Source organism: Coregonus clupeaformis, chromosome 18 (genome assembly GCF_020615455.1).
Source record: "Coregonus clupeaformis isolate EN_2021a chromosome 18, ASM2061545v1, whole genome shotgun sequence".
NCBI lineage: Eukaryota > Metazoa > Chordata > Actinopteri > Salmoniformes > Salmonidae > Coregonus > Coregonus clupeaformis.
In genome coordinates, this window is record NC_059209.1 from 3,125,826 (window position 1) to 3,143,118 (window position 17,293).

General features: G+C 42.7%; 1 protein-coding gene across 4 annotated transcripts in view; it reads left to right on the top strand.

Moving 5' to 3' along the window:
- Window positions 1-17,293, top strand: part of asap1a (ArfGAP with SH3 domain, ankyrin repeat and PH domain 1a) — a 210,372-nt gene that overhangs the window by 153,719 nt on the left and 39,360 nt on the right. For all 4 annotated transcript variants that reach the window (XM_045226714.1, XM_045226717.1, XM_045226716.1 and 1 more), the window contains 3 exons: window positions 1,599-1,686; window positions 7,466-7,514; window positions 8,441-8,607. In XM_045226714.1, coding sequence (XP_045082649.1) covers window positions 1,599-1,686; window positions 7,466-7,514; window positions 8,441-8,607 — 304 coding nt within the window. The remainder of the gene's footprint in view (window positions 1-1,598; window positions 1,687-7,465; window positions 7,515-8,440; window positions 8,608-17,293) is intronic.

The following is a 17,293-nucleotide window of genomic DNA, read 5'->3' on the forward strand; positions in this document are numbered from 1 at the left end:
GTATTAACTGCACCTGTTTGAACTCGTTACCTGTATAAAAGACACCTGTCCACACACTCAATCAAACAGACTCCAACCTCTCCACAATGGCCAAGACCAGAGAGCTGTGTAAGGACATCAGGGATAAAATGGTAGACCTGCACAAGGCTGGGATGGGCTACAGGACAATAGGCGAGCAGCTTGGTGAGAAGGCAACAACTGTTGGCGCAATTATTAGAAAATGGAAGAAGTTCAAGATGATGGTCAATCACCCTCGGTCTGGGGCTCCATGCAATATCTCACCTCGTGGGGCATCAATGATCATGAGGAAGGTGAGGGATCAGCCCAGAACTACACGGCAGGACCTGGTCAATGACCTGAAGAGAGCTGGGACCACAGTCTCAAAGAAAACCATTAGTAACACACTACGCCGACATGGATTAAAATCCTGCAGCACACACAAGGTCCCCCTGCTCAAGCCAGCGCATGTCCAGGCCCGTCTGATGTTTGCCAAAGACCATCTGGATGATCCAGAGGAGGAATGGGAGAAGGTCATGTGGTCTGATGAGACAAAAATAGAGCTTTTTGGTCTAAACTCCACTCGTCGTGTTTGGAGGAAGAAGAAGGATGAGTACAACCCCAAGAACACCATCCCAACCATGAAGCATGGAGGTGGAAACATCATTCTTTGGGGATGCTTTTCTGCAAAGGGGACAGGACGACTGCACCGTATTGAGGAGAGGATGGATGGGGCCATGTATCGCGAGATCTTGACCAACAACCTCCTTCCCTCAGCAAGAGCATTGAAGATGGGTCGGGGCTGGGTCTTCCAGCATGACAACGACCCGAAACACACAGCCAGGGCAACTAAGGAGTGGCTCCGTAAGAAGCATCTCAAGGTCCTGGAGTGGCCTAGCCAGTCTCCAGACCTGAACCCAATAGAACATCTTTGGAGGGAGCTGGAAGTCCGTATTGCCCAGCGACAGCCCCGAATCCTGAAGGATCTGGAGAAGGTCTGTATGGAGGAGTGGGCCAAAATCCCTGCTGTAGTGTGTGCAAACCTGGTCAAGACCTACAGGAAACGTATGATCTCTGTAATTGCAAACAAAGGTTTCTGTACCAAATATTAAGTTCTGCTTTTCTGATATATCAAATACTTATGTCATGCAATAAAATGCAAATTAATTACTTAAAAATCATACAATGTGATTTTCTGGATTTTTGTTTTAGATTCCGTCTCTCACTGTCGAAGTGTACCTATGATAGAAATGACAGACCTCTACATGCTTTGTAAGTAGGAAAACCTGCAAAATCGGCAGTGTATCAAATACTTGTTCTCCCCACTGTATGTATATATATATATATATATATATATATATATATATATATATATATATATATATATGCGAGAAAAAAACATGCGGGATTGGAAGTGATGCAGACAATTACATTGATGGAAGTTACAATCTGTCTGCAATATTAAAGCTGATCTACCCCCTAAAAAAAATAATTAAATAAAAAATAAACGTCAAATCTTTTCAACATACTGATCAACAACTGGCTGATTAATTCATCCTTTCATTTCTTCACCTATTTCATATGTTATTTCTCTCATCTAGTCTAACAGACAGCCGGTGAGACTGAACCTACTGACCTGCCAGGTCAAACCCAGTGGGGAGGACAAGAAGTGCTTCGACCTCATCTCCCGTGAGTTCCTATAATTACATTTACATTTAAGTCATTTAGCAGATGCTCTTATCCAGAGCGACTTACAAATTGGTGCATTCACCCTATAGCCAGTGGGTTAACCACTTTACCCAATTTTTTTTATTTTTTTATTTGGGGGGGCTAGACGGATTACTTCATCCTATCCCAGGTATTCCTTAAAGAGGTGGGGTTTCATTCTCTATAATATCATATAAGAATAATATAATGTATAATATATGATAATATATTTAGTATAATATCATATAATGATGATGATAACTTAGCAGACACTTTTATTCATAATTGACTGTATTGGAATGGAATCGGCCGTCTGCACCAGACCTGGGTCGAATACTGTATATGTAAAATACTTTCACATACTTGAGCTGAGCCTGATAGAATGCAGTAATAGTTGTCAAAATCTTAGCTAAATAATCATAGCTCAATAGCTAATCATAGTGCACCTCCTAATCATAGCTAATTATAACGCACATCAAGTTTTTTGAAGGAGAACATCATTCCTTAGTTTTTACTGTTTCTTGGTAGCAGTGGCGTGAGGGAGTCTTACAAGTGAGAGGGGTAGATGAGATTAGAAGAGTTGTAATCTCTGTTAGCCATGAAGTAAAATCTTGTGTAATTTGGTCAGCTGCGTGATTAACTTCTGTGTTCATACGTGTTAGAAATTGAGAGTTCCAGCACAAACTAAGTCTCCACCCCACTGAACTAATGCTGCTCGGACCTCACGCATCCCATTCAGTCCCTGGCAGATTCTCTTGATCTACACGCAGAATCGGTCCACGGGAGATTAGTAGAGTTGAAAGTGAAGGTCTGGTGCCTGAGTTTGGCTGAATGGTACCACCAACTCTACCACATGTAGGGCTGGCTCGGTAATTGTATAATCTTTTAATAGACGATTATGGATGAAGACCGTGAAGAAAATAAAATAACTGTCATAACCGCTTTAATAATACATCTCTGTACTTTGCTCCGTTCATCTTTGCCTCGATCCTGACTAGTCTCCCAGTCCCTGCCGCTGAAAAACATCCCCACAGCATGATGTTGCCAACACGATGCTTCACCTTAGGGATGGTGCCAGGTTTCCTCCAGACTTTACGCTTGGCATTCAGGCCAAAGAGTTCAATCTTGGTTTCATCAGACCAGAGAATCTTGTTTCTCATGGTCTGAGAGTCTTTAGGTGCCTTTTGGCAAACTCCAAGCGGGCTGTCATGTACCTTTTATTGAGAAGTGACTTCCGTCCGGCCACTCTACCATAAAGACCTGATTGGTGGAGTGCTGCAGAGATGGTTGTCCTTCTGGAAGGTTCTCCCATCTCCACAGAGGAACTCTAGAGCTCTGTCAGAGTGACCATTGGGTTCTTGGTCACCTTCCTGACCAAGGCCCTTCTCCCCCTGATTGCTCAGTTTGGCCTGGCAGCTCTAGGAAGAGCCTTGGTGGTTCCAAACTTCTTCCATTTAACAATGATGGAGGCCACTGTGTTCTTGGGGACCTTCAATGCTGCATATATTTTTGGGTACCCTTCCCCAGATCTGTGCCTCGACAAAATCCTGTCTCGGAGCTCTACGGACAATTCCTTCCACCTCATGGCTTGGTTTTTGCTCTGACATGCACTGTCAACTGTGGGACCTGATATAGAGAGCTCTGTACCTTTCCAAATCATGTCCAATCAATTGAATTGACCCCAGGTGGACTCCAATCAAGTTATACATCTCAAGGATGATCAATGGAAACAGGATGCACCTGAGATCCATTTTGAGTCTCATAGCAAAGGGTCTGAATACTTTTATAAATAAGGTATTTCTGTTTTTTATTTTTAATACATTTGCTAAAATTTCTAAAAACCTGTTATTGCTTTGTCATTATGGGGTATTGTGTGTAGATTGCTGAGGATTATATATATTTTTATCAATTTTAGAATAAGGCTGTAACGTAACAAAATGGGGAAAAAGTCAAGGGGTCTGAATACTTTCCGAAGGCACTGTAGGCTTAAAAAAAAAATCTCCATGTGTGCAACTTCTGTAAGTGCCTCTACTCTACTGCTCTATGCCACTACTCAAAAGATATGATATGCATTAAATGCTTTATTATAAAGGTGATTTCTTTTTGAATGCGTTCCGGTACCTCAGAGCCCCCAGGTGACCCCCCTCTTGGCTCACTTTTTGTTCCTGTACCTCCTAATTTACAAATTAAGCACTGACTGTCTCCATCTCCTCCCTACTCCCTTTGATGCTGTAACACGGTCTGTGCAGAACCCATAATGCACTGTGAGATGGCGCCAGAGGAGATGGCTGCCGTTTTATGGCCCTCTAACCAATTGTGCTATTATGTGTGTTTTTTCGCGTTATTTGTAATTTATTCTGTACATAATGTTTCTGCCACTGTCTCTTATGACCAAAAAGAGCTTCTGGATATCAGGACAGCGATTACTCACCTCGTATTGGACGAAGATATTCTACAGACACCCGACAAGGCCCAAATCCCCTTCATTCGCATGAGAAAGAGACGGAAATATCGTGGACGTAGGTCGGGGTGCCTTATAAGGATCCGACAGCGAGCGAGTAATCTGCCTCTTCCATCAATCCTATCAGCCAACGTACAATCATTTGAAAACAAAATGGACGACCTAAGATCAAGGATATCCTACCAATGGGAGATTAAAACTGTAATATCTTACGTTTCACCGAGTCGTGGCTGAACGACGACATGGATAAAATACAGCTGGCGGAATATATGCTACATCGGCAGGATAGAACGGCTGACTCCGGTAAGACAAGGGGTGGCGGTCTGTGTATATTTCTATATAGACTCTAACTCGGACGCTTATAAGAAATCCTGCCATGCCCTCCGATGAACCATCAAACAGGCAAAGAGTCAATACAGGACTAAGATTGAATCGTACTACACCAGCTCCGATGCTCGTCGGATGTGGCAGGGATTGCAAACTATTACAGACTACAAAGGGATGCACAGCCGCGAGCTGCCCAGTGACACAAGCCTACCAGAGAAACTAAATCACATCTATGCTCGCTTCGAGGCAAGCAACACTGAAGCACGCATGAGAGCATCAGCTGTTCCGGATGACTATGTGATCATGCTGTCCGTAGCCGATGTGAGTAATACTTTTAAGCAGGTCAACATTCACAAGGCTGCAGGGCCAGACGGATTACCAGGTCATGTACTCCGACTGGCATGTGTCTTCACTGACATTTTCAACATGTCCCTGACTGAGTCTGTAATAACAACATGTTTCAAGCAGACCACCATAGTCCCTGTGCCCAAGAACATTAGGATAACCTGCCTAATTGACTACCGACCCATAGCACTCACGTCTGTAGCCATGAAGTGCTTTGAAAGGCTGGTCATGGCTCACATCAACACCATTATCCCAGAAACCCTAGACCCACTCCAATTTGTATACCGCCCCAACAGATTATGCAATCTCTACTGCACTCCACACTGCCCTTTCCCACCTGGACAAGAGGAACACCTACGTGAGAATGCTATTCATTGACTACAGCTCAGCGTTCAACACCATAGTGCCCTCAAAGCTCATCACTAAGCTAAGGACCCTGGCACTAAACACCTCCCTCTGCAACTGGATCCTGGATTTCCTGACTGGCCGCCCCCAGGTGGTAAGGGTAGGTAACAACACATCTGCCACGCTGATCCTCAAAACGGGGGCCCCTCAGGGGTGCTTGCTCAGTCCCCTCCTGTACTCCCTGTTCACCCATGACTGCATGGCCAGGCACGACTCTAACACCATCATTAAGTTTGCAGACGACACAACAGTGGTAGGCCTGATCACCGACAATGATGAGACAGCCTATAGGGAGGAGGTCAGAGACCTGGCCGTCTTGTGCCAGGATAAGAACCTCTCCCTCAACGTGATCAAGACAAATGAGATGATTGTGGACTACAGGAAAAAAAAGAGGACTGAGCATTCTCATCGACGGGGCTGTAGTGGAACAGGTTGAGAGCTTGAGGTTCCTTGGTGTCCACATCACCAACAAACTATCATGGTCTAAACACACCAAGACAGTCGTGAAGAGGGCACGACAATGCCTATTCCACCTCAGCAGACTGAAAAGATTTGGCATGGGTCCTCAGATCCTCAAAAGTTATACAGCTGCACCATCGAGAGCATCCTGACTGGTTGCATCACTGCCTGATATAGCAACTGCTCGGCCTCCGGCCGCAAGGCACTACAGAGGGTAGTGCGTACGGCCCAGTACATGACTGGGGCCAAGCTTCCTGCCATCCAGGACCTCTATACCAGGTGGTGTCAGAGGAAGGCCCTAAAAATTGTCAAAGACAACAGCCACCCTAGTCATAGACTGTTCTCTCTACTAACGCATGGCAAGCGTTACCGGAGCGCCATGTCTAGGTCCAAAAGGCTTCTTAACAGCTTCTACCCCCAAGCCATAAGACTCCTGAAAAGCTAATCATGGCTACCCGGACTATTTGCATTGTCCCCCACACCCCACCCCCTCTTTTACGTTGCTGCTACTCTGTTTTTTACTTATGCATTGTCACTTTAACTCTACCCACATGTACATATTACTTCAATTACCTCGACTAACCGATGCCCCCGCACATTGACTCTGTACCGGTACCCCCTGTATATAGCCTCCCTACTGTTATTTTAGTTTAGTGCTGCTCTTTAATTATTTGTTATTTTTTACCTATCTATTTTTTACTTAACACATATCTTTCTTAAAACTGCATTTTGGCTAAGGGCTTGTAAGTAAGCATTTCACTAAGGTCTACACCTGTTGTATTCGGCACAAGTGGCAAATACATTTTGATTTGATTTGATTTAATTTGAATTGTACGTTTAATCCAGTTTGTAAAAATGCTCAAATCTGACCTGAATCACCCTTCTGTCTGCTGAAAGTAGCTACCTATTGTCATCCTTTATAAGTGACTGCATTGAATGCTGCACATGATACATTTGTTTGCTGTGGTTGCTAGGCAACGGCCCGCCTCTGCTGCACTGCCTATGTAACGGCGTCATGCTGCTAATTTGAATATTATGCATATGCCACAGAAAATGAAAACATATTTAATCATTTCTGGAATTCCTGCTCTCTCGCTTGACTCGCTATGAAACATGTGCAGACAGACACACACTCAAATAATAAATAGACAGTCGGAGAGTATTTAAAATAACATCTTCCTCAGCGTCAACAAAACGAAGGAGCTGATCGTGGACTACGCCCCCAGCCTCATCGACGGGGTTAGGGTTAAATGTGGCAATACATTGAAAAAAACCTACGGATTCAGTCTTGTATATTTAGCTATGACCAAGTGTCATTACAACCGAGGATATATTTTTGAATGTTATGACTACATTGTAGCCGGACATCTTTTGATCTATACCATTACTCTTTGCGAGATATGAGACAAATCATTGCAGACGTCGCGGTATCTGACGTAAGACAATTATATATCCTACTGTCTGAATAAATAAAAATACTTTAAAATATAAAGTGAAAGTGTGAAGGACTGACCCAGGGATGGAACCCCTGTAGCACTACCACTATACCAAAACACGGCACACACCTCAATGTTCAAGTATTTGGAAGTATTTTATGTGTTTCACCGAGCCCAGGCTCCGAGACAGTGAGGGAGAAGCCCTTTGTTTTTTTGTGTGTGTAAAAAAACGGGCTCCCACAGTTAGTGTTTTTACTTCTAGTCATTCTACTCTAGTAATACTAGCTATGCACTAAGGTACTGGATGTCTGTCATTTCTCTTTTACAGATAATCGCACATATCATTTCCAGGCTGAAGATGAACAAGAGTTTGTGATGTAAGATAGCCAACTATATGGTGTGTTTGTGTTTGTGTGTGTGTGTATACAGCTGAATGTCTGTAAAATATGGTGGGGAATCTTTGATGATATGGGACTGTTTTGCTTCCACTGGTCCTGGGGCCCTTGTTAAGGTCAACGGCATCATGAACTTTACCCAGTACCAGGACATTTTAGCTAAAAACCTGGTTGCCTCTGCCAAGAGGTTGAAACTTGGCCGCAAGTGGATCATCAGCAAGATAATAACCCCAAGCACACATTAAAATCCACAAGGAAATTATTAATTGGCCACAAAAAGAAAGAAGGAATGGTCTAAGACCCCTCCCAATGTGTTCTCCAATGTCATAAAACATTTTAGAAAAAGGCTCAGTGCCATTATCCTCACAAGGGGAATTATTGAAATGTATTGAAAATGTATTCTTTTTGAGAAGAAAATGTATTACTTGTTAAACAAAATCTCTTTCTCTGAGCAATTGTATTAGTGTAGAATAATATAATGTCCCCATTTTTTGAGCATACAATATAGCTCAGTATTTGAATTATTTATTTTATGCAGTACTTTTTGCTCATCTTTATCAAGGGTGTCACTGTATACAGTATATACACTACCAGTCAAAAGTTTGGACACACCTACTCATTCAAGGGTTTTTCTTTATTTTTACTATTTTGTACATTGTAGAATAATAGTGAAGACATCAAAACTATTAAATAACACATATTGAATCATGTAGTAACCCAGAAAGTGTTAAACAAATCAAAATATATTTTATATTTGAGCTTCTTCAAATAGCCACCCTTTGCCTTGATGACAGCTTTGCACACTCTTGGCAAAAACATAGTAAAATTGTAGAAATAAAGAAAAACCCTTGAATGAGTAGTTGTGTCCAACCTTTTGACTGGTACTGTATATGTGTGTGTGTGTGCAGCTGGATATCGGTGCTGACCAACAGTAAAGAGGAGGCACTGAACAAGGCGTTCCGCGGGGAGCAGAGTACAGGAGGAGAGGACACTCTGGATGACCTGACCAAAGCCATCATAGAAGACGTGCTACGGATGCCTGGCAACGAAATCTGCTGTGACTGTGGTGCAGCTGGTGAGTGAGATAGTGAGTGTGTGTGTGTGTCTGTTTTCTCCCTCATGTGGTTTAAGTGATCTCTCATCATCCCAAACATACAGTAATAAGAATAATAATAGATTTATTTTATAAAGAGCTTTTCATTACGAAGACAATCTCAAAGACGCTTTTAAAACGAACAAAACAAATGTAGATCTGGCAGGTCTTGGGCGATGATCTTCCACTCCACAGCTTCAGATGTTAAGGTGTTGTTCATCCAGGCAGTTCAGAAAGGCTGAGCACTAGTTTAAGCGGAAGGAGCTTAAATGGCACAAAGTCAGTCAGTTACTTAGACAGGCCCGAAGCTCTTCATCAGGCACCTCAGACGTTGTCGCCTCCTCCTCTGCAGGTAGGCTGGATAGTCCACTACTGAAGTGTAGCACCCATCTGGGTGACGCTTCGGCAGCTATAAGCACCAGAAAGACCACCAAACCTTGGCAGTAGTCAGGAATGTGGTGGAAATCCTAACCAAAAGGAAGAGAGAGACTGTAGATTCTTCAAACAACTTTATTATAAGATTTGGAAAAATGGAGCGGTTAACAATCCACTCAACAGTGCAGAGTTAAAAGCCCAACGAACAGGGTTAGAGTTAGGCTTGGCTCTCGGCTTTTATAGAATGTACAACCTCTTTGTCTTCGTGGCAGTTAGCAGAGAATCTGAATCCTGGCTTAGGAAGGCCACCAAAAATTCAGAAATGTCCATCCCCAACTACAACATTTTCCGTCTTGATAGAACTGCCAAATGGGGTGGGGTTGCAATCTACTGTAGAGATAGCCTGCAGAGCTCTATCGTACTATCCAGGTCTGTGCCCAAACAGTTTGAGCTTCTACTTCTAAAAATCCACCTTTCCAGAAATAAGTCTCTCACTGTTGCCGCTTGCTACAGACCCCCCTCAGCCCCGAGCTGTGCCCTGGACACCATATGTGAACTGATTGCCCCCCATCTATCCTCAGAGTTCGTATTGCTTGGTGACCTAAACTGGGATATGCTTAACACCCCGGCCAACCTACAATCTAAACTAGATGCCCTCAATCTCACACAAATGATCAACGGACCTACCAGGTACAACCCTAAATCTGTAAACATGGGCACCCTCATAGATATCATCCTGACAAATTTACCCTCTAAATACACTTCCGCTGTGTTCAACCAGGATCTCAGCGATCACTGCCTTATTGCCTGTGTCCGTAATGGGTCCGTGATCAAACGACCACCCCTCATCACTGTCAAACGCTCCCTAAAACACTTTAGCGAGCAGGCCTTTCTAATTGACCTGGCCCGGATATCCTGGATGGATATTGACCTCATTCCGTCAGTAGAGGATGCCTGGTTGTTCTTTTAAAAGTGCTTTCCTCTCAATCTTAAATAAGCATGCCCCATTCAAAAAATTCAGAACTAAGAACAGATATAGCCCCTGGTTTTCCTCAGACTTGACTGCCCTTGACCAGCACAAAAACATCCTTTGGCGTACTGCATTAGCATCGAACAGCCCCCGCGATATGCAACTTTTTAGGGAAGTCAGGAACCAATATATACAATCAGTTAGGAAAGCAAAGCTAGCTTTTTCAAACAGAAATTTGCATCCTGTAGCACTAACTCCAAAACGTTTTGGGACACTGTAAAGTCCATGGACAATAAGAGCACCTCCTCCCAACTGCCCACTGCACTGAGGCTAGGAAACACTGTCACCACCGATAAATCTACAATAATCGAGAATTTCAACAAGCATTTTGCTACGGCTGGTCATGCTTTCCACCTGGCTACCACTACCCCGGCCACCAGCTCTGCACCCTCCGCTGCAACCTGCCCATGCCCCCCCATCCCGCTTCTCCTTCACACAAATTCAGACAGCTGATGTTCTGAAAGAGCTAAAAAATCTGGATCCCTACAAATCAGCTGGGCTAGACAATCTGGACCCTTTCTTTCTAAAATTAGCCGCCGAAATTGTCGCAACCCCTATTACTAGCCTGTTCAACCTCTCTTTCATAACGTCTGAGATCCCCAGAGATAGGAAAGCTGCCGCGGTCATCCCCCTCTTCAAAGGGGGTGACACTCTAGATCCAAACTGTTATAGACCTATATCCATCCTGCCCTGCCTTTCGAAAGTATTTGAAAGCCAAGTTAACAAACAGATCACCGACCATTTCGAATCCCACCGTACCTTCTCCACTATGCAATCCGGTTTCCGAGCTGGTCATGGGTGCACCTCAGCCACGCTCAAGGTCCTAAACGATATTATAAACGCGATCGATAAAAGCCAGAACTGCGCAACGGTCTTCATCGACCTGGCCAAGGCTTTCGACTCTGTCAACCACCGCATTCTTATTGGCAGACTAAATAGCCTTGATTTCTCTAATGACTGCCTCGCCTGGTTCACCAACTACTTCTCAGATAGAGTTCAATGTGTCAAATCGGAGGGCCTGTTGTCTGGACCTCTGGCCGTCTCTATGGGCGTGCCACAGGGTTAAATTCTCGGACCGACTCTATTCTCTGTGTATATCAATGATGTCGCTCTTGCTGCTGGTGACGCTCGGATCCACCTCTATGCGGACGACACCATTTTGTATACATCTGGCCCTTCATTGGACACTGTGTTAACAAACCTCCAAACGAGCTTCAACGCCATACAACACTCCTTCCGTAGCCTCCAACTGCTCTTAAACACTAGTAAAACTAAATGCATGCTCTTCAACCGAACGCTGCTTGCACCTGCCCACCCGACTAGAATCACTACTCTCGGCGAGTCTGACCTAGAGTATGTGGACAACTACAAATACCTAGGTGTCTGGTTAGACTGTAAACTCTCCTTCCAGACTCACATTAAGCATCTCCAATCAAAAGTTAGATCTAGAATCGGCTTCCTATTTCGCAACAAAGCCTCCTTCTGTTAAACATGCCCTCGTAAAAATTACTACCGTACCGATCCTTGACTTCGGCGATGTCATTTACAAAATAGCCTCCAACACTCTACTCAGCAAATTGGATGTAGTCTATCACAGTGCCACCCGTTTTGTCACAAAAGCCCCATATACTACCCACCATTGTGACCTGTACGCTCTTGTTGGCTGGCCCTCACTACATATTCGTCGCCAAACCCACTGGCTCCAGGTCATCTGTAAATCACTGCTAGGCAAATACCTGTCTTATCTTTGCTCACTGGTCACCATAGCCACACCCACCCGTAGTCTGTGCTCCAGAAGCTATATCTCACTGGACATCCCCAAAGCCAACACCTCCTTTGGCCGCCATTCCTTCCAGTTCTCTGCTGCCAATGACTGGAACGAACTGCAAAAATCTCTGAAGCTGGAGACTCTTATCTCCCTCACTAACTTTAAGCGCCAGTTGTCAGAGTAACTTACCGATCACTGCACCTGTACACAGCCCATCTGAAATTAGCCCACCCAACTACCTCATCCCCATATTGTTATTTATTTTGCTAATTTGCACCCCAGTATCTCTATTTGCACATCATCTTTTGCACATCTATCATTCCAGTGTTTTACGAAATTGTAACTATTTTGCACTATGGCCTACTTACTGCCTTACCTCCATAACTTACTACATTCGCACACACTGTATATATATTTTTTGTTGTATTTTTCACTTTATGTTTTGTTTACCCCATATGTAACTCTGTGTTGTTGTTTTTATCACACTGCTTTGCTTTATCTTGGCCAGGTTGCAGTTGTAAATGAGAACTTGTTCTCAACAGGCTTACCTGGTTAAATAAAGGTGAAATAAAATAAATAAATAAAAAATAAAAGAGAGGTGGAAACTGGGACGGAACATAGTGTAAAAGGCGATTGGTTTGTCTGTGCAGATTAAGATAGATTGAGGTTGATAGCACGAGGACTCAACCGTATAACTGTGTTTTGTCACAGTTCACACTATAATGTGCTCCCTTCCTGCAAGTTTCCATACAGCTGACTTCCTGCAGATAGTAAAACCACGGGATGTCTCACATGCTGCGGTCGCACCCAAACGGATCTTAGTCACACAAAGACAAGTTTGTATCAGGTTAGAAAAAATTGTATATAACAAGAGACAATTCTCTAAATAGTAAAACACGGGATAGCATGACTCATTTTGTAATTTTCTCCCACATTTCCTCCCTTTTGAGACTAAGTCTCAACCTAATAGAAAATTACTTACGAGCATTTTTCATCAAACAAGCATTAACATGATTTGGAAAGAGGGAAAAGGAAAGACTTTCTTACACTTAATACATTACAATTGTAAATGACTTCTGTTGTCATTGAGTTTCAAACCTTCACATAGTGCAATTCATTCTCAGAAGGAACATATGAATTAAACATTGTTACACGCTTCATCACCACACACAAGGCAATTGCTTCGGTTGGTGTATGTTTGCAAGATCACTGCTGCTCTTTCAGATGTTCCACTACAATAGTCGAGTTACCCTCACCATGGGGTATAAATGTACAGCAATGGCCACCTGTCATTTGGCACCCTCTGCAGGAGATGTGATGCTACTACTACAGCGAACTTCCCTTCTGGTAAGGTGGCCTCCTGTATACAGGGATTTGTGGCAATTCTTTCAAGTGTTGTACCTTCTTTAACGAACCCCTCACTGAAAGTTGACAATAGTGTCTGAAATGAAAACACTATCTCTCCTAGAATCTGCAACTAACACCCTTATGCAAACATTCTGTCTCAAATACATGCCCCGTATGTACTTAGCCTCCGGCTACAAATTCATTTGCACATAATCATTCCATCTAACCTATAACACATTAGTCACTACTGCTAGTCCACTTATATAGTTATAAACATACTAAAACATGCTCAAGTCAATTGTACTGTATCATCCAGAAAGCCATATGTATTGATGCGCTTTAACCTTAGAATTCTGATATCATGGTAAAACAAAACCCCTACTATCAATGTCCCCATCATGGTTATACAACCCAAATTTAGAAGGACAGTCCTTAGTGCTTCACGACCATATATAGACAATTTGTACTACTCATATTACCAGTATTAGCTTTTCTCATTACAGCCCCCGTTTATCCCTGTCTTACAATGTCGCAAGTGGCATGTTAATGACAGATCGGTATCTCAATGCATTTTAATCTAAATTACAATAAGCTTCTCAGTGTGTAGACCTCCAAAATCAACATGATACCCCAAATAAACAGTTTAGGGCAACCCTAAATCAATTTATAGGCACAGTTGACCACCCCCCTCCTTCCTGGCACTCTTGTTCTGGCTTTTCTTCATGTTCTGCTTCAGATAGTGTTTCAGTTCGTCCTCCCAATGGCACATGTTCAAAGTAGATGGCCCTTGATAATGTCTCTCACCTGAGCCGCCACTGTCCTTTACAGTCCATTATGTCTTGTCCATTTTCCCACCAGTACAATGAGAGAAGTTTGGACGGGATCTCTCTCCCTGCTTACTCCACGTGGACTCATGTCGCACTCCTGAGAGAAAAGGCATGAGAGAAAAGGCAGTTGATAGCTTCGACTGGATGCTTGTGTACAGGTTACTGGCTCGAACTCAGGTCTCACGGTAGAAGTGGTGAAGGAGAAGGTAGTAGTGAACGCATTTGTTTATTCAGCCGATTAGGGGGGTGAAGCTCACACTGTTTTCGTCGATGTTTTCCTTCCATGCATCAAGATACCATCTGTAGTCACTATCGCCATAACTTCGAGAGAGGACAGACCAAACCAACAGTTTAAGACATTTCGGATTCTGGAAATTCAGACCAACTATTCACCGTATGACAAATTATCACATTCCCAATTTGCTGGTTTTGACACCTTAACACTCTGCCATATATTAGAGAGGAGGGGGATCTCTCCCTTGCTCCCCAGTATTGGTAAAGGAATGTCTTTGTTCCAGAATACTTTTGCCACCAAAACTATAAACGTCCAAAAAGTAAACACTCAAACAATATTCCTAACATCTGAATGTTTAGAATAGTCCGTGGGGATCTACAGAGTAATCATGTCATATTGTTTATTATTTTGTGAAGTTATTAAAAACTGTATGAACCAAATACTGTAACTTAGGAAGGATACCCCCTTTATCTGTCAAGTTTCCATCCAAAACGTTGTCTATGTGATATGAAAATGGATGAAACTATTTTTGTTAAGATAGGAATGTGATATTAGGAGTCATAAGTGATAACTTCTAATCATATCCTTTGCACAGTAACTAGCCATGCCCCAAGTACCATCAGAGATCGTGTCAGCAAGTAGGAACGCCCCTTTTACCAACAGGGCATAACGGCTTGAAAGACAAATTAACATTAGACCAGGAAGCGTGGAGCTGTGGCTACATGGCTTAAAATGGTTAGACCAGAAAGAACAGAAAATGTGAGAGTGGCGACTGCACGTTTAAAATGGTTAGACCAGAAAGACCAGCCGACATGAAACGCGAGCTCACGTTACAAATGGTTGAACCTCTACAGACCAGCCGATGTGCAGCGGGAGCTGAACGTTACAAATGGTTGACACTCTAAGACCAGGAAATGTGAGACGTTAGTCCACAGGTTTGAAATGGTGAGAAACTCTGAAACTCTCAATCTCTACACAAGAAGAAGAAACTCACTAGACCGTAGCATTACCAGTCTGCAGCTGGCATGTAAAGTAGTCTACAACTTTCACTGAAGACACGAGTTGGGAATGACAATCCCATCTCAGACAATCATTGGTGCATCTGAAGTGTCTGTCCTAACAAACACTTCACTACCAGAGAAGCTCTACAAAGAAGAAGGACATTGTGACCTCTGGTGGACAATCAGAGCCTCACACCCATCAACTCCTTCCCCATAGAAGGAGTGATTGGTTTCAACAGAGACACGACGGAGAATAAATTCTACACGTAAATACATTGCATTTCTTACCCAAACAGGCAGTGTGCAAAGCTGTCATCAAGGCAAAGGTTGGCTATTTGTAGAATCTCAAATATAGCATATATTTTGATTTGTTTAACACTTTTTTGGTTACTATGATTCCATATGTGTTATTTCATAGTTTAGATGTTTTCATTATTATTCTACAATGTAAAAAATAGTACAAATAAAGAAAAACCCTTGAATGAGTAGGTGTGTCCAAACCTTTGACTGGTAGTGTACGTACACATTTTCATACTCACATTCCCAAGCTGTGTTTGAATACCCATACTAACATACTGTATACTACATACGTAATGAGTGTATACTACATACTAAACTCAGCAAAAAAAGAAACGTCCTCTCACTGTCAACTGCGTTTATTTTCAGCAAACTTAACATGTGTAAATATTTGTATGAACATAAGATTCAACAACTGAGATATAAACTGAACAAGTTCCACAGACATGTGACTAACAGAAATGGAATAATGTGTCCCATAACTAGTAACCATGTCATGTCATCCCATGGCCGCTTCTCTGTTCCTACAGAGAACCCTATCCTGCTCCAACAATCGCAAGACAATGATTTGAATCGCAGGGGACATATCACCAAAATGCAATCTATTTATTGCTGTATTAATATTAAATGTAGCAATTATATGACAAGGGAACCAAATGTCCTGCTCTTTCAGTATCATATTATTGATGACGAATGTTGGCAAGCTCACTGGATTGAGACCACAAAATCAACAAAATGCACTATATTTGCTGCTTAGCTATTTATATTGAAAATACTGTTTGAAATCAATTGTTTTCAAGGGTATTTTATTTTTAATTTTTTAGGTGCATTATAATTTCCACACACGTTCTATCTGGTTTTAGTTGTTTGAGTTCAGACTGGAGTTTAAAAAATACAACAACAAAAAACATAAGAAGAAAATCATGGACCACAGGTTGAAAACCACTGCAGTAGTTAAAACCTTCATCTCAATTCCCGCCTAAAATGACATACCCAAATCTAACTGCCTGTAGCTCAGGACCTGAAGCAAGGATATGCATATTCTTGATACTATTTGAAAGGAAACACTTTGAAGGTTGTGGAGATGTGAAATTAATGTAGGAGAATATAACACAATAGATCTGGTAAAAGATAAAACAAACAAAAAAACATGCATTTTCTATTTTTATTTTTGTTGTGTCATTTTTGAAATGCAAAAGAAAGATAATACATTGAGATAGGAAGCTGGAGTCCACAACAGGGCAACAGTGTGTGTGCAAAGTTTCAGAATGATACATTCAAGAAAGAGAGAGCTACATAATATTTAGTATGAAGTCTCCCAGGTGTCAGTCTCCCAAGTGGCCGAACTGGTCAATTGATACATTTTCAAGTACATAACTATAAAGAACATACAAAAATGCTATGGTAATACAAAATTAAAGTTTACACACAAAGATGAAGGGGGCTGTACTTTCCAGTCATGTCCAGCTGAGGTCCTGGCTGCATTTTCGGTCTAAATGTTGATGGAAGTGGCTCCACATCATCCTCAAGCACAGTGTGCCAACGGTCCTCTCCCTCGGTGGTAGTTGCCGCTGGTTCACTGGCCCTCCTCCGCTTCTCGGCTGGCCTCTTCACACCTCTAGATGGCCAGGCCGGGGTGGGTGTGGAGCCAGAGACAGCAGCAGGGTTCAGACTGGAGGAACCAGTTCCTATGTTTGAATGAGTGGGGGATGGAGGACTTGAATGTGGTCTCTTTGGAGTTGTCTCCCAGAGGTCATCTCTACCACTATTGAGGATTTAAAAAATTGA